General features: G+C 37.5%; 3 protein-coding genes across 5 annotated transcripts; 2 read left to right on the plus strand and 1 right to left on the minus strand.

The window, feature by feature from the left end:
• Positions 1–392: 392 nt before the first annotated feature.
• On the plus strand, positions 393–10,700 carry LOC116776838 (F-box/WD repeat-containing protein 11). Its single transcript, XM_032670095.2, has 12 exons — positions 393–555; positions 1,519–1,635; positions 3,120–3,228; positions 3,594–3,780; positions 4,079–4,214; positions 4,519–4,647; positions 5,152–5,343; positions 6,042–6,185; positions 6,435–6,625; positions 6,855–6,972; positions 7,340–7,510; positions 8,086–10,700. The coding sequence occupies exons 1-11, from the start codon at positions 514–516 to the stop codon at positions 7,508–7,510; spliced, it is 1,536 nt and encodes a 511-aa protein (XP_032525986.1). The 5' UTR covers positions 393–513; the 3' UTR covers positions 8,086–10,700.
• Positions 10,701–13,340: 2,640 nt separating this feature from the next.
• On the plus strand, positions 13,341–18,198 carry LOC116776840 (uncharacterized). Of its 2 annotated transcripts, none has more exons than XM_061529029.1 (11): positions 13,341–13,497; positions 13,744–13,836; positions 13,994–14,128; positions 14,279–14,422; positions 14,749–14,856; positions 15,273–15,371; positions 15,636–15,765; positions 15,875–15,984; positions 16,155–16,256; positions 17,140–17,230; positions 17,587–18,198. In XM_061529029.1, exons 1-11 carry the CDS (start codon positions 13,453–13,455, stop codon positions 17,754–17,756), a joined length of 1,227 nt encoding a protein of 408 aa, XP_061385013.1. In that variant the 5' UTR covers positions 13,341–13,452; the 3' UTR covers positions 17,757–18,198. The 2 variants fall into 2 exon arrangements, with proteins under 2 accessions (XP_061385013.1, XP_061385014.1); XM_061529030.1 differs by having other exon boundaries at positions 15,663–15,765.
• Positions 18,199–18,600: 402 nt separating this feature from the next.
• Positions 18,601–25,255, minus strand: LOC116776842 (myoneurin-like). 2 transcript variants are annotated; one of them, XM_061529027.1, is made up of 11 exons: positions 25,037–25,254; positions 24,826–24,937; positions 23,884–23,964; positions 23,177–23,366; positions 22,813–22,919; positions 22,168–22,295; positions 21,557–21,692; positions 20,776–20,909; positions 20,379–20,511; positions 20,088–20,245; positions 18,601–18,767 (listed from the first exon to the last, which is right to left on the minus strand). In XM_061529027.1, exons 1-11 carry the CDS (start codon positions 25,181–25,183, stop codon positions 18,699–18,701), a joined length of 1,395 nt encoding a protein of 464 aa, XP_061385011.1. In that variant the 5' UTR covers positions 25,184–25,254; the 3' UTR covers positions 18,601–18,698. The 2 variants fall into 2 exon arrangements, with proteins under 2 accessions (XP_061385011.1, XP_061385012.1); XM_061529028.1 differs by lacking the exon at positions 23,884–23,964 and having other exon boundaries at positions 25,037–25,255.
• Positions 25,256–25,377: the final 122 nt, after the last annotated feature.

The raw sequence follows: 25,377 nt of genomic DNA on the forward strand, positions 1-25,377 counted from the left end.
CGTCAAGGTTTTGTTCCGATACCTACACTTAATATTTTAATACAATTTAAAAACTGACTAAATAAAAATTTGAATATAAAAAAATAGATGTTAGTTTAATATTAAAGGTAAAATTTATTTCAAAGAATTGATATAAAATTAATGAAGAACATACTTTTAATGGTTTAATTTGATGCTTCGCTTGAGATTGGCTGAAATATAAAATTAAAGTTAAGGTAGAAGGGATAAGAACAAAAGATCTCCTTATTGGTATGTATTATAATTTTAGTTTATTTGTGAATATTTCATAACTTATATAACTCCATAAATATGAATATTTAAGTACAACTATTCGATCCAAAAGGACCAAAAGTACACGTATCCAGTGCTAATAACAATATATACCCTTTCATACTGAAAAAAAAAACAATAGTGCTTGACGTCATGCGAACGACGAATATTTAGCATTGGTGGTTTAATTATTTGTGGCGTTTTGTGTGGACATTTATTAATGTATTTAGTGAAATTACAAAAATGGAAACCGATTGGATGATAGAAGATTCGACGACACCAAAGGTATCCTGGAAACTAGTAAATAGGCCACAGCAGTAATGTCACGGCAAACTTTTCCGCCATCTTTGCCTGTACAACTTAGCTTTGTAAATTTAATACTTTTGTTCACTTGTTACATTTTATATCTACAATGATTATGCTTCATGACTAGCTTTTAGTTACGAGAGCTGTGTTTAGTCACTTATTTCGCAGCCACCACATCCCAACTTCTGCAATGCAGGCGTTAGTTGTGATTTTAACCCAATTTCTACTATAACCAGCATCCTACATCAGCGTATACCATTTGAAACTTTATTAACAACCCCCTTTAATTATTGTAACTCAATATTATCGGTATACAAAAACCCCTCTCCACGAACACCACGAAATGATACAAAGCTTATTTAAGGTTACTATTGTTAGAGAAATATGTAAATATTTTCAGTGAAAAAAAAAAATCAAGTTACACGTCCCACTTTCATTCATTTCGCAAGACTTCAACAATGTGTCGTTCAGAAATTTCATAATATCTCGATTCAGTTGCATTTCATTATAAATTTTTTATAATATATTGAGTATGAGTTAGTTTCGTCCAGAAATTACCGATACTTTTATATGAATATCTTTATTTCTTTCGTATTATTAATTACATACAAAGTTGTGGTCATTTTAGTAGAAAACCTCAAAATTGCAATATCATTACAAAATTATTAATGTATCAATATCTTATCTACACAACTTACGCCTAGATAACGCTCGCACTACATAAATCCTATATTTTATAATTTAGACAAAAAATTACATGTTAATAGCAGTTACTGAGACAAATATATATTTATATGTTCATTACCATAAAATCTATTAATATATTAACAAAAATACTCATATATTGATATATGCAATTAATTCTACGATAGAATCAAGATAGAGACGCTACTGTACTGAATTTGTGGTCAGACTAATGACGGTCCCGATAAATAATTTCAGGTGACGTCATTAACCTCGTTGGACTCCGGAGTCCGACCGGCTCCCAGCGGAGCTGCCTATGTCGCTGAGAGGAACACGTGTCTCAACTTGTTCTCAAGATGGAACGAGACAGACCAGGTTTGTGTATATAGATCTTAAAAAAATATCAGTGCTGATCTGCACTAAGCCTTAAAGTTATTTTAATAAATGTAATCTCTGTATTAGAATGAAGTAGTGAAAAATGAATATTTATGCTAACATTTGTTCATGATAAGTTAAGCATAGCCATTACCACATCTATTTTATCATCAAAGTTTGATCAAAATTAGTTTATTGTATAATAAAACATAAATATAGTTTATAAGACAGGAAATATGTCTTTCACAATAATTAATGTAAGCATTTTAATAACTCATATCCTTACCACGAGTCGGAATCCTCACTCTACTTGTGTAGTATTGATTTAGCAGTATGTTAACACTATAATGTTTGAAATTTTATTCATGAAAAACTGTGAACAGCTCTGTATGTAGCGTGATTATGCCAACTTGGACTAAGGTTGCTCTATTCATGTGCAAGGCGTTGTAGAAGAGTTAGGCCAGTTACACATAGACCAGTTATAAGTTATATATATCGGATTTATTACGAATTCATTATTTTAAAGACGGGACGCCAGCCTCGCTGACGTCACTAATGTCACTTGTTTCAGTACGTTCCAGATATTTTAAAATGAAACTTCAATTCCTCTAAATGTTCTTGTATTTCTCGAAGGTTCTTCATAATCACATTTTTTTATGCTCCGCACTCGCTGAACTCTGCAGTCCGCTGTCGTGCGTCCAGACATATTTATACCAGAACTCAAACATAGTTCTATTCTCTTTGATTTCGTTTTACTTTTAACAATAGTAACGACGACCAATAAGGTGTTATAATAATTGATGCCAGTTATTTCCATGTAGCATCCGTCATTGAAGCTGCTTGCGCCGATATATATATATATATATATATATGTATATTTTATAAAACAGAAAATATATATATGTATGTATTTTAAGGAATCACCTATTGCCAGTTAGCAAAATTTACGCAATGCGCACTTACTTTATATAAACCAAAAGTATTTATTTTTTTGCCTTTAAAATATAAAAGTTCCATTTTAACGTAACATCTTAAGTTTCATAATGTTCGTTTTTACCCATAACTTTTTACTTTTTAAGTAAAACTAATATTTTTCGGATTTACTATGCGTTTAGGATCATTTTTAACTACATAGTCCCGTTGATTCGGTTACTTTGCAGCGACCGTGACCACCGGCAGGGTTTTTATATCTGTATGTCTGTATGTCTGTACGTTTGTCATATCCTCGAGAATGGTCACAGTGTATTTGTTTGTATCACAAAAATTTTATACATTGAATATTGTGATTAAAAATGACTGCTGACTGTTATTAAATGATTTTTGTGAGGTTTCACTTTCGATTCATTTGCTTTTACTTGCAAGATTATTAGAGGCCATAACCTATCATGATAATAAAGAAGAAACTTCACAGATTATGATAAAACTTTTGTATTTTTTTGTATTGTATGTGACGATAACCCACCAACCCGTGTTCCGATGGCCAGGTGGAGTTTGTGGAACAGTTGCTAGCTCGGATGTGTCACTATCAGCATGGACACATCAACGCCTACCTCAAACCAATGCTGCAGAGGGACTTCATCAGCATGCTTCCAAGTATGTGCTATTCAGCAGAAATTCTTTATACCATCAATCCAGCATCTTTGGTCCTAAAATCTGTAGGTATAGCATAAAAAAAAATTAATTGAGGTGATTAGCCTTTACACACAGACATCACTATGTATTTATTGATATAATTTTTTTTTTTTATTCAATTAAATGAAACTAATATTTTCGGATTTACTACGCGTGTTTCATTATTTTTAAAAAACGACATACTGCCGACGTTTCGGTTACCTCGCAGCGACCGTGATCACGGACGGACGGGATGTGAATGTCTGATAATAATATAGGCGTAGATATTAGTTTAGTTTGGAAATAAAAAAAAAAATGTTTCTACCCGCAAATAAATTAATTTCCAGAGAAGGGTTTGGATCATGTAGCTGAGAATATTCTGTCATACTTGGATGCTGGGTCGCTGTGCGCCGCCGAGCTGGTGTGCCGGGAGTGGCAGAGAGTCATCTCCGAGGGGATGCTGTGGAAGAAACTAGTTGAGAGGAAAGTCAGGACGGACTCCTTGTGGAGGGGACTCGCTGATAGGAGAGGATGGTCGGTATAATATAGACAGACAAACATTATATATATATATATAGTAAGTTGTGTTTGTACCCCACTTAACAAGAACGGCTGTGCAGATTTAGGTGAGAAATTGTTGGAAAGTAGATTAGAATAAGGAGACGGACATGGAATAATTTTCATCAGGTTCGACTGAAAATTAAAATTACTCAATAAATACCAAAATCTGCCTATTTATAAATCTTTATTTGAAGCAGGCGAGGCCTGGAAATATTTTTGTTTTTTTTTGTTAATATGACTAAGCATTGATCTATTGGTAATAATGTTCCAGGATAATGTACCTCTTCAAACCGAAGCCTGGCTGCCAGCATCCATCCCATTCGTTCTACCGTCAGCTGTATCCCAAGATCATTCAGGACATACAATCCATAGAGGACAACTGGAGAATGGGCCGACACAACTTACAGGTGAGATATTGTACGGTTGTAAGGCCGGACACTATGGCTTGATCAAAGAAGCAATATTTGATGGGATACAGGTTCAAAACCATCTCAATCACAACCCATGACCGTTTGAATAGAAAATGCCGAGTGGACTCTTTGGTGAAATCATAATAATTAAAATTTTCATATAAATTATCTTTTTTTCATACAAATTCTATATGTAAATTACTTTTAAATCTTAAATCTATGTAAATTAATCATATAGCGCACAAAATTATTGAAGCAATGTACATGGGGGTGCTTAAATTGGTTTGTTTTATATTTCCAGAGGATAAACTGCAGGTCGGAGAACTCTAAAGGTGTGTACTGCTTACAGTATGACGACAACAAGATAGTCTCCGGCCTGAGAGACAACACTATCAAGATATGGGATAGGAAAACGTTGCAATGTGTTAAGGTATATGGACGTTAAAGCCACATATATATATATATATAGAACGTACTTCAAGACAACCCTAGTAGGTTCGTTTCAAATTTTGTTAGGCATAGAGAGAGGAGCTTGGACGGTGGAGGTGAGCGTTTAACGTGTTAGACAGGGCCCCTTAAACCTTCACCTGGTTTAGTCCCAAGCACTGTTGAAGTTGCTCTCCCTTCAACAATGGCCCTGGCACCAGCACGATGTATCCATGGAATGCTGAGAGGCTTCGTCTCTCTATATTTATATATCTCCATTCATATAAGGGCGTCATAGCTCAGTTACAAAAAGAACTACTCCTAAATAAAATAGATCTATACAGTGTGATTAATTTTCAAGTGACAGGCAAATACATAGTAAGGTGCATTTAAATAAGCCTTGATTTGAATAAGTACAAAAGTGACTCGAACACCACAACCCAGTTGTCACAGACTCAAGTTTACCTCAATTCAAAGTTTTGATATCATATTTGCTGACCAATTTCAGGAGCTGCAAGGTCACACGGGTTCCGTCCTATGTCTGCAATATGATGAGCGAGCCATTATATCTGGGTCCTCGGACAGTACTGTCCGGGTATGGGATGTAAACACGGGGGCCATGCTCAATACACTGATACATCATTGTGAAGCTGTGCTGCATCTGAGGTTCTGCAATGGAATGATGGTGACTTGTAGCAAGGTAAGAAGAATATATATAAATATATAGGCCCGCCTCTCACACGTGAGGGCGCGGAGTCGAAACCTGGCGAGTACCAATGTGATCTGTTCCGAGTCATATGTACTTTCTAAGAGTATTCAGACGCCACTGACGGACGGTGAAGGAGAACATCGTGAGGAAACCTGGTCTTATAATTTCAAATTATAAGATTGAAATCGCCAACCCTTTTTGAGCGAGCGTGGTGATTAATGCTCTAACCTTCTCCATGTGAGAAGAGGCCTTTGCTCAGCACTGGGCTCCGATAGGCTGATGATGATGATGATGACCTTGTTTATCTCGTATATAAATGTATTCTGTAAGATTCTGTAATATATCCTTAAAAAATTATAGTCCTAAGGAACTTATTTACAATTTTATTATTTAATTTTTGTATAATTTTCGTTCTAACAAAAGTGATTAGTTACCGAATAAACAAAAAATACAATCTTATAAGTACATATAAAACAAATTTCTTCTACGAGTGTAATTTAACTATTATTCTAATACACATTGTTATAATTGAAACTGCCCGGAAACAATAATAAATATATATATATGTATATATTCTACATGTAGACTAGCCTTAATACTGGTCTCTTCATATATATATTACACAAGACCCCGGGTAAATATCACCCTCCCGGCCGGAACTCGCTACATTGCTGGTCCTTATATTCCAGGACAGATCGATAGCAGTGTGGGACATGTCTTCGACTACCGAGATCATGCTGCGGCGGGTCCTCGTCGGCCACAGGGCTGCGGTCAACGTTGTGGACTTTGATGAGAAGTATATAGTCAGTGCCAGCGGAGATAGGACTATTAAGGTAATTGATATATCACCATCCAACGGCACAAGATAAATTATGTAAATATGTACATTGTCTGTGTTGTGGTATTAGTTAGTATACATTCAAATCCAATGGGATGAGATAAATTATGTAAATATTGAATTCTTAGGTATAATTCTCAGTACCTATATTCTTTAATGATAACGCAACTGAGACGACAATAAAATATAATATATGCTGAACAATATATATATATGTTAATTTCTTCTTTAATAACTATTCCAGGTGTGGAATACCTCCTCGTGTGAGTTTGTCCGGACGTTGAATGGTCACAAACGTGGTATAGCCTGTCTCCAATACAGAGATAGGTTGGTGGTATCAGGTTCCTCGGACAACACAATCAGACTGTGGGACATTGAGTGCGGACAGTGCATCAGGGTGTTGGAAGGTCACGAGGAACTTGTTCGGTGTATACGGTGAGTGTATGTCCGTCTGCTATGTTAATAACTGGTGTTGCAGTCGGATAATATGTTAGAAGGAACGGCTGGAATAATTGATACTGAGATAAACTAATTTTCATACTATCAGCTGATATTTTTGTCAAATTTTGACAAAATTTTTCTAAAAAACTGAGTTTGTTGAACCTTAAATATATATTGTCTAACTACACACTGATCATAACACATTTCCGATCTTACATTCCAGGTTCGACAACAAGCGTATAGTCAGCGGGGCATATGATGGGAAGATCAAGGTCTGGGATTTGAGAGCAGCCCTGGACGTGAGAACACCTCACCAGGACCTCTGCCTACGGACACTAGTGGTCGGATAATACATACTACATCCATGGAGGGGCCAATATAATGTTATAGATTACCGATAAACTTACAGTTTAATAGTATACGTAAATAATTCTATTATTCATGTTAAATGCACCCTTAATACGAGTTTGCTATGAACTAATTAATGACAGTTCTCGGTATTCAAATCGTAAGTCTGTAAGTGTGGTAGAGTAAATATTTTTTCACATTTGTTGGCCCCTCTCTGTAGGTTTCAGCTATTTATAATGACTTGACTAGTTGTGATGCCCTTTATTTGCTTGTCACATCGCTGCTGCAAGCTTACTGTACTTATTATATATATATATATACATATAGTATAATAATGACTAAATGACTGCTATTCTCCAGGAACACACGGGCAGAGTGTTCCGGCTGCAATTTGATGAATTCCAAATAGTGTCTTCGTCCCACGATGACACAATTCTAGTGTGGGATTTCCTGAACTACGGTGGGGCTTCGCCAGCGGCGCCCCCACCCCGTAGGGCTTCCCCGGAACACGACAGGGCCTTCTATGACTAGGTGAGCGGTGAACCCGAATCTTTAAGATATATCTATGGGATTTATTGTATTACTTATACTTCTTCTGTGTTGCTAAGTAATGTGAGGTCAAGTGTGATGGAGGTCGGTCACTGTATTGTATCAGCTTCTGTCAGTCTTGCTACTCATCACAGTATTTGTATTGAGAATTCAGTATAGTGTTAGTGAATACTACTATTGTCGAAGGTCCTCGTCTTGTCTCAAGCATACATGACTCTAAGATGTTGAATTAACTCGCTCTTTACAATTTGATGTGCGAAAGAATTTATGATTCTGAGTTCATAATCGATGAGACAAAGATCTAACTTGCTAATTTGTAAGAAAAATCTATTTTTCTGTGTGTAATTTAAGTCGTACTGGCTTCGCTTGTAACTTTATCTTAATATTATGACATACATATAGACATTTTATTGTAAAGTTCAGGAGCTATTATATCAAGGAGCGACAAACATACACACCTAAATCCATTAGCAGTACTATAGTAGGCTTTCACCTGGAACATGTTAAATTGACTTGAGATTGTCAAATCCAGCTGTTAATGCCATTTTCGCTTCCAGGTCCAGGTCCTGGCCGCTTGGACGTTATTGCCATGATAGCGTACGAACAGAAAGCGGTCCGACTGCTGTGTTCAGTGATGTGACAAGTGCAGTTCTGGTATCCTTGTGGTGTTTCATTGTTAAGCCAAGATCTCATCGTGATGAACGATACATAACATCAATGATGTATTCAGGCCCTTATTTATTGATACAATATAATAATGTAACCGATATCTGCTGGAATGTTAATGACAAGCCCGTATTATGTACTTAAAACTCGGACCTCGGTGTCAAGGGAGATTTATAGTCTCGTGGTTTCTGTGAGAATGTGATTTGACTGGTTTTTATTGGGATCACAGACTACACTGCCAGCCGATAGTTTAATATTTTTTCATGTATAAGAAAATGACATGTCGGCTGGTGCAACCTTAGTACAGGTCCGCAACGATAAACTAATTACAAACAGTTTGCTGTTATTGATTTACCTAAGATACTATCACGTCAGGAGATAAGTGAGTGGAATACCGTAAACTGTCATTGTTTAGTCGAATGCGGACTTGTAGTAAGGATAAGAATAACGTTAGCTGGAACCATCGTCACTGTTCACTGTAAAACATTTCAAATGAAAATTCAAGGAATCTCAAAATTTTATAGGCTGTGTGTTGTTTGAGATATAAATATATATATATATATATATATAAAATAAAGGGAAACTAAAGGTGAATGTATTGGTTACGCTGAAATTTTTTTTATCAACAATGACTGACGCCAGTTAAATACTGCCCGAGCAAGTAGGTAGTGTCACGGGTATTGGACTGACAGACATTTTCAACACCTTCTGTGTTCGCAAACAGACAGACGGATGGTGAGGGAATTAATTATCTTCAAGCTGAGCATATTAAGAATGACAACATATATATTTTTTTATTAAATCGTTCCCAAACAGCTTTGTTAATTTTGTTTAAAATTTTAATTATAAATTTTTGCTATACAATTATCGTTCATTGTTTCTACAACTTAGTATTTAGACCTTAAGACAAATAAAGGTATATATATATATATATATATATATATATATATATATATATATATATATATCAGTCTTTAGTCAAACAGTTATCCACCCCAGTCACCTATCCCTCACCAGAGTAGTCCAATACCCTAAGATAACGGAGATAATGAATTTAACTTATAATATCATTAAAACTTTGATAGTTTACGGCTTTAGCTAAATGATAATCGTTGTACATAGGAACTGAGGCTGCGATCGGGGAAGTGACGTATATATAACTACTTGCCACAGATTATAAAACAAATGTTTATTGATTAAGACTAGTTAAAAAATAGGAGCAACGAATGAAATGCTACTTCGTTAATGAATACCCGGTCGCAATCGATTTGTAATGTAATGTAGATACAGTTAGTGTTGCGTTACGTCGTTGCTAGATAGTCGCGAGCACGGAACGACTGGCAAAGGATGTGGCCTCGGAACTGACGCGCCAATGTACGTTGCAATTGAATTGGCGCGCCAATGTACGTTGCAATTGAATTGGTGCGCCAATGTACGTTGCAATTGAATTGGCGCGCCAATGTACGTTGCAATTGAATTGGCGCGCCAATGTACGTTGCAATTGAATTGGCGCGCCAATGTACGTTGCAATTGAATTGGCGCGCCAATGTACGTTGCAATTGAATTGGCGCGCCAATGTACGTTGCAATTGAATTGGCGCGCCAATGTACGTTGCAATTGAATTGGCGCGCCAATGTACGTTGCAATTGAATTGACGCGGCAGTTGAGAACGTAGTACAGCCCTGAGCGATGGTTACCTGACGAAGCGATACTATGTTGATGGTGATCATTATGTGGTTCAGTTAATGCCTATTATATAATGCTAAGATAAGTATCATAGGGTTTCTGTTACTGTAAATATTAGGAAATTAATTAATTATAATAATTTTTTTTTTTAAATAAATAAACAATTAAAATGGTTTATTACTTTTTCTTTAAATATTATTTTAATGTATATAAATTAATCTGTCCTGTGCGGTGAGGTTCGGTCGAGTCGGTTCCCGATGGCATGTTACAGTTTACAGAAATGTGCTGATAAAATTATAGTGTAATTTTATTTTTAAATGATATAATGCTGTTTGTAGGATATCATTTGTTTTGCATATGTTAAAATTTTTTATATGTATAGTAATTATTATCATAGTTGTTGTCATTGGGAACCGTCGAACATGTGTAACTACAAACATGACATTGTTTTTGTAATTTTGACGATACTGGTCGGCCTTAAAGTTGTCTAAAATTTTAAATAACACACATATATGTATATATATACAAAATAGATGTTTGATAATTAATTAATATGATGTAACAGTATTTTTCTGAGAGTGTATGGCAACCTTTGGCATGTTCTCCGCTACTGTAATTAAGGTGTATCGATGATGGATGAGCGAGTATCTGTTCAGCTCTATCCCTTCATGGGGTCACGCGGGAATATCTTTCCGTACGGATGCCTTCAGACGGTAATTTTTTTTGACTAACACTGTCCATCAGCCCCATGATAGGATTCATTTATTCTGTAATATATATTATTTTGTAAGTGAATAAATTTTGATTGATTTTGCTTAAACATTTGTGTTTTTTTTTTTATTGTAATATCCTGTATTTTTGTAAAAATAAAATTAAATTGATAGACTTGAATATATATATACATACTAACTAACACGCATAAAAAAGTTCAGATGCAAATATGACATTTGTGCTTTTTTTAATGTACTATTTCTTTATCTGCACTGGAATCGTAGCATATTCTGCCAATGTCAATGTTTTTATTTGTTCAACGTATTATAATGTTGAGTACCGGAAACGCGATGGAGTTTGTCGAATGGGATAAGGCTTTTTTAAATTATTACTATTTAAACGAAGACTAGTTTAATTTTTACCAGCATCTAGAACAACAAATATTAATGCTTTTAATTAATGAACCTTGGCCCCATAGTTACTCTCTCATCGCGTGAGCTATTCTAATAATAGATAATAATAATATATGTCGGCGCAACGACATTTAAAAAACCATTATAAAGGGTAGTAGTTTCATAAGTATAGTTGTTTCATATGTGTTTCACTTAAGAGGGTAGATGTGACATAAACAATGTCAAGGCGTTAGTAATTACTTTAACAAAATTATTTGTTTTATAGATCGTCGTAGGATTTGTATTGAAGGAAAGTAAATGGCAATTCGTATCGTGATTTGTAATATGTAAAGATAAGTTATTTTGTGAGTTTTAGTAAAACACAAACTTAAACAGTAACCATTTTGTAATCAATGTTATTCAATTATGATTTCTTTAAATTTTAAATGGCAATATAAAGTTTAGTTGGTTTAATAATTGATTACGAAAACTTTTGTTTATTTGAATTACTACGAATAATCTTTGTAACTTATTATTTAAAATTAAGAGTAAATGTAATGACTCCTCGAAAACCATTTATATTCGGAGACATCTGTGGCGAGGACACAGTGGTGTGAGAGCTATCCAGGAGAAATTACTAGGTGTTAGTTAAAGTTGAAAATAAAGTGGTGCGAGTAAGTGAGAGTGCTTTATTGGTGAAAATGGATAACCTGACAGGTGGTAGTAGTGTTATGTGACGATAGCGTCGCTGACGTCACAGCGTCTAATAATCAACTTGGACATGGCTCTCCGACATATATTTATAAGAATATTATTCCAACACAATTTTAAAATTAATCATACTATGGATCTGTGTATAAAGTCGTGGTGGCCTGGAGGTTAAAGGCACGCCTCTCGTGCATGAGGGTGCGGGTTCGAAACCTGGTAAGAACTAATGTAATTTTTCCGAGTCATATGTACCCTTAACGAGTATTTAGACACCACTGACGGACGGTGAAGGAAAACTTCGCGAGGAAACCTGGACTTATAATTTCAAATTATAAGTTTGAAATCGCCAACCCGTCTCGAGCGAGCGTGGTGATTAATGCTCTAACCTTCCCCATCGGAGAAGAGGCCTTTGCTCAACAGTGGGCTCCGATAGGCTGATGATGACATATCTATGCCTTAGTTTAATTAAAAGTATACTTTTGTATATGAATTTTAATTTATTACTTAAAAAATAATTGCCGCCATGATTCTGCCAAATGACAGTTGTCAGGATGACAGCTACAAGGCTATCACGCCGGAATCGGTCGAAAACTTTCAAGACGTCCAGTGAAACTACGAGAGCTTACCCGTTGTCCTCTAGAACCATCCCCCATAAATGTATATTTTGAACCGTTAATTTTTATTTCTCATTTACGTATGAGGTATTATCACCGGATTTAGACAGAGGAGGCAGGAAAGAATTGCAAAATTTGTCTCAACACGTTTGGCAAGGGACTAGGACGCTACTCTTTCAGAAGATTGAGCAGACAGATCGAGACATGCCTTTTTTAGTGCTCTTATAAGGACTTGGTAATTTGACCGAAAGCTCTCTTTTTGCACCATTGAAAACATTACGTATGACATTAAGGGATGAAATACTCCATCGCCTGCTATATTAATTCAGTATTAGTGTCGGCACAGCTCGACGGATCTTTAAATTTATAGATATAGGCATAGATTATTTTGTCCTCATCTGTAACTACCAGCAACCACAGGATAGAGAGATTATGTCCACTAAGTGTCGGAGACGATGATAGCGGCTATCGTAGCGAATGTACAGATGTACCCCGATGAGCTGAAGAAAGTGATACATACTAAGATTCCTAAGGCTCATTAATAGTAACTGCCGTTCTATTATTCTTGTGTACTTAAAATTAAAACTCCGTCTGGAATATTTTGTAAACAAAAATATATTTAATTTTAGGATTTTGGCAAATTAGTTTGTTTTTAAAAAAGATTTTATTTTTTATTACCTACAAATATGTTTCTGTTAATGTTATTAAGGGTATGTTGCTGAATCTATCATGTAAAATACTGAAGCAATTCCTATGTAACCTTTCGGGAACACATAAAACAGTCGTGTGAATTAATTTCACTCTAAAGACAATAAAGAACATAACGCGGACAGAAACTATTCTTTTTATAAACGCAAGTTAATTTAAAATAATATAATAACATTAAAAAAAATTAACAAAATTTTAATTAAAAATTAAATATAAAATAAACTGTTCAAAACTTCTTTTAATACATTTAAATTATTTTTACTTTTCGGTATCCATCGACCATGTTCTTTGTTACGATAAAAATATGTCAGTGCCGAGTCCCTAAGTGAAAGATGTCAATGTCATACAATTGATTACTACGAAATACTATGGCTGGTTTGAATTGAGTTATATTAAAGGAAGTGTAGTATAAGCGATAATTTGTGAATAATCTTGTAAAATGTCCGAAGTCGAAGAACCGTCGGCTAAGATTGCGAAGATAGAGGTTGGTTTATTATATTTAAATGCAAACAATGGCAAGTCATCAAAGAACTGATTTTCAAAATATTTTAATAGTAAATAACGCAAATATTTTTCGCTTCAGTAAAATAATTTATACCAAATCCCAGCTATGCGAAATTCGCAATTTATGTGACGAGAAAAATGCTTTTTGAGGACGCATTTTTCCATTATAACTTATTAATGAGTGCATTATGTTGTTTTTTAATGTGTAATCGCTCACTGACTTCAGGTATCAGCAAAGGACCAAGATGAAGAGCTGGATGAAGGTCAAGAAGAGTGGTTGAGCGAAGGAATCCTCACCGATGACGATTATAATCCAAGTGTATGTGACATTATTACATCTAAATAGCAGTCATAAGTGTATATAAATTTAAGATAATAATATTTTTTTCACCCAAAAATATATTTTTCTAATACTTCAAATTTTATAATTACAAATAAAACGAGTTTGTTTCTATCTAAGTATATTTAACCTCCAGACGGACGTAGATCACAATGCGTCTAATTTCAACTCCAGTCAGGAGAACACTATGACTATGAGTATGGAAGTCGAGGGCATCAATCAGACGGAGTCAATAGAACAGGCTCTCAACAACTTCGAGAATTCACATGAGGTAAAAAAACTTATGTTCTAGACTAGTGGACGAATTATTGTAGTTCAATATTAATTTATACCAAAAAATAATTGGTGATAATGGCTATGTACATTTTTTACGCAATTCATATAAAAATTAATCTTAACTCTCTCCTACATTTTTATTCAGACCGAACTGCCGGGTGATCTCAGTACATTCCTCATCAGGAAAACGGACACCAAGACTACTTCAAGAGCTGCCGACGGACATGACAATGAAATCGAAGAGTCGAGACCTGAGTTTGACGATGGAAATGACACCGATGAACTGCTTGTGAGATATTGATGTAGATCGGAGCTTTAAGTCATTTGTGACAAATTAATGTGTATTAAGAAAATATTATATTGAAAATCTTCTTTGACAATGCTTTCTGTGACTATTTGCGTTTAAAACCAACGATAACCCACATGCATAGTGTATTAAGTTGCTGTTGTGATATGTTAAATACTATCTCATTCTTATTTCCGAGCTGTATAACCGTAAAGTTTCATCAAAATCAGCGCATAAATATAATAAGGATACTAGAATTATATTGCCTTAGTAATTAGTTGATCCGAGCTAGCCGAGGCTGTGTACGATATTGATTAGACATTTTTCAGAGGATGCTCGGTGAGGATAACCAGGCCAAGAAAAAGTTGAACAAGACACACACCAGAACCGATGACAGGAACCAGGGATCGAGTGATGAAGACGAATATATATTTGATGTGAGATTTTTATACAATATTCACTATTTTGATATTCGCATTGTTCCAATAACCTTACCACGAGTTCGTAACTAAAAACGGATAGTTTTGCAGTCAGTTGATATATCTAAGTCATTATATCATGTTAGGAGATTTGTGCATGGAACACATGGAACTTTAAGTATATAGTTTGAGTTATGGTAACTTGTGGTAAGGATAATTGTTCTGTGTGTGTAGTTAGTTCCAATATCAATAAGTCAAAATCATATACTTCTTAATATAAGCTGGACTTAAACCTGCAACCTCTGGAATATCAGGCACTAACTGCTTCATCAACTAAACTATCACCGAACCATTTGGTTAATTTTGTGTGTAAAATTTTCTGAAAAATACTGCTTTTGGTCACAAATATATGATATTCATGCGTATTCTTCCAGGGTGCAAAAATATCCCGCCTGAAGGTAGCCAGGAATGCCATCATGAAGAAGTTACCGACCAAGGCTGTTCCCGAGGAGAGTGACAGAGACAGTGACCTGGTAAGCCTTATATATATATATATATCTCTGTACCTGACTCATGTCATCTCTGAAATGGATGAACAGATTTTAATGCGACTGTCATTTTTATAATAATCAACAATTCAATGTCAAAATACATTAATGTCAAGTAAGTTAGGATATTTTGTATATATATACAAAATCAAGGTGAAGTTTGACTGTTTGTGGTTTATTTTCTATATTTTGACATATATATATATATATATATATATGTGTATAAAAATCTACTAAATTAATTTAAAGTCATCAGATGAGCGTCTGATTGTTAAGAGGATGTTCGGAGTGACCAGGAAGAGCAACAATGTGGCTTCCAAGAGCACGGCCAAGTCCAGTGTCAGTGCCATGAGAGACGGCAGGAATGTTAAGGATACAGGTTGGTACACACACACACACACACATAAATGTGTGAAAGTGTGCACTTTTCCCATAAACAAAGTTGTTATATTATTTTTATTTTTATATATATATTGACTTGATTAAAGCGACCAAGCCGAGGATGCAGCGGGAAGAAACGAAACCGGCCGAGAAAAATGTTCCAGAGATCATTGATGAAGAGGAATATTTGGATGAAGAGCAGTTTGACTTGGATGAAGTAATGTCACTGAGATTAATTTGATCTTAAATATAATAGTATATATATTTATATATATTTTAAATTATATTTTTTCTGATTACTTATATTCGGTCACCAGCATGTAAGTTACATCCGAATCGGTTTATTACTTTTGATGTTAGAGTGACAAAGGAATTTGTTTTTTCCAGGGTCTGGAGTCAGATGCCCAGCGCATCATGAGGCCGGAGAGGATGGACGAAGAGGTTCCCACTGACGGGGACTCCGAGCCTGATGACGAGAGCCTATATGATGTTAGTACATGTATATATATATATATCTTATGTATAAAATTCTCGTGTCACAATGTTCGTCCCCGTACTCCTCAGAAACAGCTTGACCGATTCCCAGGAAATTTTGTGAGCATATTGAGTAGGTCTTAGAATCGGTGAGCATATTGAGTAGGTCTTAGAATCGGTGAGCATATTGAGTAGGTCTTAGAATCGGTGAGCATATTGAGTAGGTCTTAGAATCGGTGAGCATATTGAGTAGGTCTTAGAATCGGTGAGCATATTGAGTAGGTCTTAGAATCGGTGAGCATATTGAGTAGGTCTTAGAATCGGTGAGCATATTGAGTAGGTCTTAGAATCGGTGAGCATATTGAGTAGGTCTTAGAATCGGTGAGCATATTGAGTAGGTCGAGAATCTATTTTTCATACCCCCTAGTGATAAGGGTTGTTTACCCTTAAACTTTTTTTTAAATTTTAGAACGAAATTTTATTTTTTTATAATGTGGCCTCAAAAATAAATACAACCCAAAATTCGTTTTTTTTATCACCAACCCCTGTTTTTATATATATGTAAACACAACACGAGTGTTTGTTTGTTTGTAATATCTAAAATGGCTGAACCGCGTTCAACGGGACTTATTGGCAGGGAGCTGATATAATGAAAAGTAACTTAGGGAGGCAGGGCGCATACGGGGCTTTGAACTTTTGTCATAGTTTCTTATTATTTTTCTCACGCAGACGGAGTCGCGGGTAACAGCTGGTGTATATAAATATTTTCGTGTTAAAATATTTCTTTTGCTTAATGTATATGTATGTATGTTTGTTACGTCTTATATTTGAATTGACTGGATTGAATTCTTCGTTCACGGGTAGTGACATGGATAACAAACAATAATGACTCCAACAGGAGCTGCCCTCGTCCGACTCCGAAGACATCATGGACTGGTTCACACTGGACCTGCGAGCTGAGCGCGCCGGGGACTACATACCACTGCTCGGTTAAATACTTGCATATATATACTATACGTTGACCCGACTTCACTTGACATTCTCATGAGTACATAGTATTGTTAGAGATACAGTTTCAGATTAGTTTTTCAATGTTCAGCGTTACTTCCAGTAATGTCTTACAAAATGGCTGATCCAGTATTCATAGTTTACAAATGAAAGTTGGTACTTAAATGTTGCCATCACAAAAATAAAATTTTTCATTATTATAATTAATTTGTCAGTCATAGTTATTCATTATGACTTATTACCATATATAAGATTATAGTATATTCTGATTAATACGGCACAGATGGCGCCATTTGCACATATATATATATATATTAATAATGTATGTATAAATCAGGTCCGTCAGCGAGGAGGTTGTTGTCGACGGAGCGAGCTCGTGCCGCAGCCAGACTGAGTGCTCTGAAGCAGAGCGCTGCGGCGCTGAATGAGAGCAGCGCTGGACAGGCGGCGGCTTTGAGACGAGCGGCCAAACAGCTGCAAGAGCTTGACGCGGCGCTCAGGGCGTAACGAGAATATGCCACAGATAAAAATGTATCATAGCTGACACTGGCTGAATGACTGTAAACCTTCGCCTCGGTTGTATGTAAATTAAGAATGTTAATTACTGAAACTAACAGCTGTGAGTGTCAAGGAATCTGTTAAAGTGTGTTACTGCGTGTGGCTCACTTGCTCTGAGCAGTATACTGGATAAGTAAGTCCTAATCGCAGTATTTACAAAGACAAGAAGACAGAAGCGGACAATGTCTTTGAACTATCAAAACTATTACATAATAAAACATGCTTCAAAGTAATATCTGCGCGCTTTTCAATGACGTCACTAGAGCAATCTGTTCGGCAAACTTCGGCTATCCTCGGCTATCTTCGGGGTGAACTACCCTCGGCTCGTTTTAAATTTTCATTAATAGAAGACATATCTTTAATGTTTTTGAGAAATATATTAATGTATGTCTGTCCTGTGTCTTGTATTAGCTTGTAAACTAAGATATTTGTATGTTCCGGCCCAACTTGGGAATTAATTTTTCTAATGTTTAAATAAATGAAAAATTGCCATGTCCAACAAAAAGCACGTGATGCATTCCTTCCGGGTGTGACAATGTCTTTGGATGTAATTATTACGATTTATGCACACGTCGGTTACTACGTTCTCCCTGTATGAGCACACTAACCTTGCCAGCCACTCACTTGTCTATCACAGTGCTTATGCAAAAATAAAATTATATATATATATAACAATCTTCTCATTTAAAATGTTACAACACAACCTTTATTTCAGCAAAATATTGTATAATTTCCGCACCTGTGCGTGTCTGTCTGTCTGTCACATCTCCATAGAGCAATCACTGCAAGCGTCTCATCAGACATGCGTTTATTGATAAAGCAACAAAAAATTAAATTCTTACATTCGTCAACTAAACTAACTCCTGGGCTTCCGTGTGCGTGACGCTCGTCTCAGAACAGCGAGCCGACCGCGTGCTCCGTCCTCGTGTGCTGGGTCCACGCGTCGATGTTCTGGAACAGCTGGAATCACATATTCCTATAGTACTGCTGCCACCTCGCCGAGCTTTGTCTGCAGTACGGTTTATTATCTTTTGTGGCTGTGTGGTATGGAGTGTATGTGTGTGTGTTTGTGTCGTGATAAGGAATATCATTACCGAAAAACGTGAATTCCAGAGGTTAGGTATCATATATTTATGGATGGGGAACTAGAATGATGCTTTAAATTTTAAAATATATATATATACACGTGCGTGCGTGCGCGTGTGCTTGTCTGTGTGTGAGTGTGATTGTCTGTGTGTGCGTGTGCTTGTCTGTGTGCGCGTGTGCTTGTCTGTGTGCGCGTGTGCTTGTCTGTGTGCGCGTGTGCTTGTCTGTGTGCGCGTGTGCTTGTCTGTGTGCGCGTGTGCTTGTCTGTGTGCGCGTGTGCTTGTCTGTGTGCGCGTGTGCTTGTCTGTGTGCGCGTGTGCTTGTCTGTGTGCGCGTGTGCTTGTCTGTGTGCGCGTGTGCTTGTCTGTGTGCGCGTGTGCTTGTCTGTGTGCGCGTGTGCTTGTCTGTGTGCGCGTGTGCTTGTCTGTGTGCGCGTGTGCTTGTCTGTGTGCGCGTGTGCTTGTCTGTGTGCGCGTGTGCTTGTCTGTGTGCGCGTGTGCTTGTCTGTGTGCGCGTGTGCTTGTCTGTGTGCGCGTGTGCTTGTCTGTGTGCGCGTGTGCTTGTCTGTGTGCGCGTGTGCTTGTCTGTGTGCGCGTGTGCTTGTCTGTGTGCGCGTGTGCTTGTCTGTGTGCGCGTGTGCTTGTCTGTGTGCGCGTGTGCTTGTCTGTGTGCGCGTGTGCTTGTCTGTGTGCGCGTGTGCTTGTCTGTGTGCGCGTGTGCTTGTCTGTGTGCGCGTGTGCTTGTCTGTGTGCGCGTGTGCTTGTCTGTGTGCGCGTGTGCTTGTCTGTGTGCGCGTGTGCTTGTCTGTGTGCGCGTGTGCTTGTCTGTGTGCGCGTGTGCTTGTCTGTGTGCGCGTGTGCTTGTCTGTGTGCGCGTGTGCTTGTCTGTGTGCGCGTGTGCTTGTCTGTGTGCGCGTGTGCTTGTCTGTGTGCGCGTGTGCTTGTCTGTGTGCGCGTGTGCTTGTCTGTGTGCGCGTGTGCTTGTCTGTGTGCGCGTGTGCTTGTCTGTGTGCGCGTGTGCTTGTCTGTGTGCGCGTGTGCTTGTCTGTGTGCGCGTGTGCTTGTCTGTGTGCGCGTGTGCTTGTCTGTGTGCGCGTGTGCTTGTCTGTGTGCGCGTGTGCTTGTCTGTGTGCGCGTGTGCTTGTCTGTGTGCGCGTGTGCTTGTCTGTGTGTGCGTGTGTGTGTACGTGCCCACCTGGTCGCAGTAGTCGCACGGGAAGAGGTGCAGGCCGTGAGCCGCCACGTGAGCCCGCAGCCTGCCCGCGGCGACCCTCGCCCCGCACGTGTCGCACACCAGCGCCTGCTCCTCCTGCTTGGAGCGCTTCGGGTCGCGCGGCTCGTAGTACGGACACGCTGACAGGACATTCGTTACAAGTAGTTCAGGCAGACAGCAGTTAAGGAGTTACAATCTATGAGAACATCCGCCGAGCGCGGAGAGCGCCCGCGGGGGTGTTTTAGTGTCGGGTAGTTTTAGAATGTAACTAACTGCCGTGTCCGACGTGCGTCTTGTAGAAGGTGACGAGGACTCTGTCCAGGGTCTCCGTCACTATCATGTGGGCCGGGCACGCCTTGCCCGTCTTGTAGATCTGGCGCTCGGGGGCCGGACGTTTGCCCTTACCCTGGGTGAAACATGCCCGAAATTCGTTATAGTGATAGTACAAACATCATTACTATAAACTTATTATATAAGAAGTTAATATATTTGTTTCACCTACAGTCCGTTGAGCTGGAATTATAGAACGTTGAAGTTGTCCAGGAAAATATAACAAAATGTAGAAAAACCTCTTTCTTCCCACCATTTTTTTTTAATTGTTCTGAATGTGACATTATGTCGTCCGCACCACCCAGGCCGGGAGCCAGCCCAGCCTCCTGCCCGTCCTCACCTGATACACGTATATGCCGGACTGGCTGCACATGTAGTGTGACCTGACTCCCTCTATCGTCTGCTTGCTGGCGGTGGTCTTCCTGAACCGAAACTTGGTTTCCTCTTGAATAGCGCTCTTGTACAGCATGAAATCTGTTTGGAAGTAGCAGTTAGGGGAGAAAACATGCAGTTAGGGGGGAATATATATATATTTAATTTATTTTCATATCCCCGACGTTTCGTTTGCTTAGCAGCAACCGTGATCACGGGCAGACGATGAGATGAGAACATGTAGTAAAAATAATTAAAAAAAAACGCGTAGTTTTATTCCACGCGCCAGTCTTATATCTCAGCGCAAGTTAAATCTCTATTTTAATTGTATTCCTAGCACGAGATCGTAACGGACGGTTACAAAGTATTTCGTAAAACCCGCTAGACGTAACGTCGACGCCTTCACGCTCCAACTAACAGCGCCAACACGTACTAAGCCTGCGAGTTAGTCTCGTGTTGGCACATTCCTAACAGAAATCATTTAATTTCTATATGCAAGTATGCAAGCAACGTTTCTACTGAATGAAAAACAGAATATAGTGTTGAAATTTCCAGAAAGACTATTGTTTAAGTTTAAAGTATCCAGTCGATTATTTGGTCCCGATTTCATCTTCTAATGCCTACAAGGCGCAAAAAAATCCTAAAGAGAAAACTTGTCATTGTTTATTGCCATTTTATGCTTGACCCGAACAGAAAACTAATTATATATATATGTGTAATAATCCTCGTCCCCTACTGCTGCAACTCACCGTCCATGGAGCTGAACTCCAGCTGTTCCACGTCCTCGGTGACGTCGTGCTGCTGCGTGAGGTGGGCGCTGAAGTTGGCGCCGTAACTGACGCGCTCCGAGCAGAGCGGACAGAAGAACGCCTTGCGCTTCTCCACCTTGCGCAATTTAGTTCATGTTTTTCTTATGCCTTAACTATGACTTTACGAGTTCCATCAAAATAGATTCAGGAGTTTTCTAACCACATACGTTTTTTAGCCTCTTGAGTGGACGCTGTATTATTTTTTTCGTTATAAAATGTCTTTTATAATAATTATAATTAAAATTTATTCCCTACAAGTCTGAACCACGAAATGACGACTAAGTACTTCTATGTTTTTCTATACTATTAGTAAGTATTGCACACGCGAAATTATTATATTAATTTATAAACTAACTTTGAATGAATTTGAAAATTGTTCCTCCAAAGAAGAGGACAAACAAAAAATTTCGTATATAAATTTTAATCAGAACTCGAGAAAAATCGACTAATCCTATATTTTTTAGAGCCCACTTTAAAATGTTCCAAAAACCGTAGCCACATCAAGTTAAGTGATTCATATTTTTTTGCAGGTCTTGTCGTGAGGTACAAACCTCGAACCCGTGAGCCTTCCACAGGTGGTTGTTCAGGATCTGCTTCTGGCTGAAGTCCCTGCCGCATATGTGGCACTTCTTCCTGTCGCGTGACGAGTACTTCGGAGTGTGGTCATTGCAGAGCTTCACTGACAGACATTTCATAGAAATACCGATATATTATACGGACCAGGCCATGAGCCATAACATTTTCTGCTTGTATGAGCTGACCGGGAACCGATTGTGGCAATTGGGCAACTATTTTTGCGCAATATCTGGATTCTGGGTATAGTCGCCAAGTACGGCATAATTAGGATCAAGACAACTCTTGGATACATTTTGCTGTGATGCATTTTACAATGACAGGAAAGTCATCCCCGTTTTATTGAAATAAGAGAGACTGTTTGTTTTTTATTAGCTAGATATTTATAACTCGCGAAGGGTCATTTCGGGCTGAAAACGGCAGAAATATTATACCCGTTATACTAGCTATCATCAGATTGACCCTACTATCAGTATATTCCTATAGTCAGACTGTTCCTATCAGATTATTCCTATCATCCGAGTGTTACCCTAGTCAGAAAGGTCCTATTATAAGGTGGTTCCTATCAGGTAACCCTCCGCAGCCAGCCTACTTCATCACAACACTATACGACTGCTCCTCACATCCATGCTTCATCCTGAGATGCGTGAAGCACGCCTTCTTGCTGTTGTAGACGTTGTCGCAGAAGTGGCACCCGTACTGGCGCTCGGTCTCCGAACTGCTGTGGCATCTATTGATGGAGGAATTGTTTTTTGGATGGATTGTGGTCTGGATGGATTGTTGGATGGAAGGAGAGAGAGAGAGAGGAGAGCAAATATTTAGGTTAAAACAATCAGAGACGAAGTTAGAGGAAACATATATTGGTAAAAGCTGATATATATAGATTTAAAATAAAGATAGGCCTGTTTTTGTTACGAACGTTCAAAAATTTCAACACAGCCTTACATTGTGCCGAAGGTCAGATCTCATCTAATAAACTAGCGTCACCTGTTTATATGGTCAGCGAGGTCCCTCAGCGAAGCCCCGCACAGGTGGCACTGTGTCACCCTCCGCCCAGTGCGGGGCTCCAGACCGTGTCTGAGCCTCACGTGGTGCTGCACCTCCTCCGACGACCCCAGCTGGAGGTCGCAGTAGATACAGCGGGTCTCGTCCAGCGCTTCGATCTCATGCTCTTCATCTAGGATTTTTACCAACTCCTTCATAAAACTTGTTATTATTTAAATTCAAATATAACAATGACTAAATTAACTACAAAAACTTTATGAGAACAAGTTACACTAAAACATACATATACGTGGAAGTCTTATAATAGATATGGCAAGTTATTGATTGCTCGGTACCAGCCGGATCCTGTCTTGAGACAGGATCCCATCAGATATGAGGGACGGAAGCTTGGAGAACTAGAGCTAAATTCAGCTTCATCAAGAATTATTCAGTAGTTTATTGGATCATCAAGTAATAAATACATTAATTTAGTTTCAATGGGATATATACAGTGAAAAAAACAGGTCACAAGCTGGAACTCTGGAATAACCTGTTCCAGCTGCCTGAGATTCCAGAAGTTACAGGTCCTTCTCAATGATTTCTTCCTTCTATATTTAATTAATCTAACTCAAGTGTAAGATTAAATTTTGTTTTGTAATAACACAAATACACAAACAAACACAAATTAATGTAATCTTTAATGTCATTACCATCCTCATAATTCAAATCGGCTTTCCTGGACTTATCCTTGTCCGGATCGTCAAAGATCGCCTCATCCAGATACTCTTCCTCTAAGGAAATAAATTTATAAGCAAACAATAAATCAAGTTCTCAGACTAGTCTAGCCTGTCAGCCAGTCTAGACTTACCACAGACTATGCTAGACTATATATAATGTAATATAACAAACAAATATTAGTTAATTGAATTGAATTGAATTATATAAATCTTAAAGCCTCATTTAAACAATTAAATTACTGAAGATAAACGTTCAATCATGCAGATTGCTTCTCAAAATTATTAATTTTACAGTAACTAATATTTTTACTGTCAGATAAAATATAGATTCTGGTATATGATGCTGAACAACTCGGTAAAATATAATTCAGTGTTCAAAGTAACCAGACAAAACGGTGCTCTAACAAGTTTTACTACTAAAGACAGATTTTTTAATGTTATCGCTTCATTCTCACTGAAAACATGGAATATTTTGCCAATGTCGGCATTTTGTTTGTTGAACGAATTATAGGCTAGAGTACTGTGTGGGGGAAACACGAAGGAGTTTTTCGTATGGAATAAAAAGGTTTATTTAAAGAAACTTAAAAGTTCATAATCCATAAACCTTTACCAGCTATAGTATCGACACATATCTGTATTTAGTTTAAAAAGGCAACATAGTAAATTTACAGGCAGCATTTGTTTAGCAAAAAGTCATATCTAACTAACCAGGTACAGTCTATTAGCCATGGGTATTATAACGGTGTCTCTAACAACTAATGGGATATCAAACCTAATTTTGGACGAATCGTAGAAAAAATCTAACTAACTTTCAATTTGCCTGCGATAAAAGACGTAACAATATTATTCGTTTAAAATAATAAACGAGAAACATAAGACGTAAAGCTAAATTTGAAACAGCGTAAATATTCTTACCTTTAATGGATTGAAGCATATCAATACTCTTAACCGTCTGATCTTTGAATTCGTAGGATTTTTCCAATTTCTCCACACAAATTGCACATATGTATTTAAAATCATTTGTTACCTTAAATAACACTTAAATATGAATAGAGTTTAAGACACAAAGATAAAATATATGTTCCGACACAGAAGTCTAAATGTTGGTTATAATTAAAAATGTAACCTTTATTTCGAAACAGGTTTCAAGCATTTGGGCGTAAGTTTCTTCATTGTTTGCGTAATTAACAAATAGGTCGCATAAATCATTTGTGGACATGCAGGTAATGCAACCTACAAAGTCCTCTTCCTCCTCCATATTTAGCCTCTTCATGATTTTAATGCTGAAAAAGTTCACAAACTCATTTTGAAATTCGAATTTTTCCGCCTTTGTTTGACATATGACGATCGCTTAGTTCGTCCAACCAAGAAAAAATAAAAACGCATACATACCATTAATAAATATAGTTTGTCAATACAATTACAAAGACATATATAATTTTAATTAAAGTAAATAAAATATTTGCT

Source organism: Danaus plexippus, assembly GCF_018135715.1.
Source record: "Danaus plexippus chromosome 29 unlocalized genomic scaffold, MEX_DaPlex mxdp_36, whole genome shotgun sequence".
Taxonomy (NCBI): domain Eukaryota; kingdom Metazoa; phylum Arthropoda; class Insecta; order Lepidoptera; family Nymphalidae; genus Danaus; species Danaus plexippus.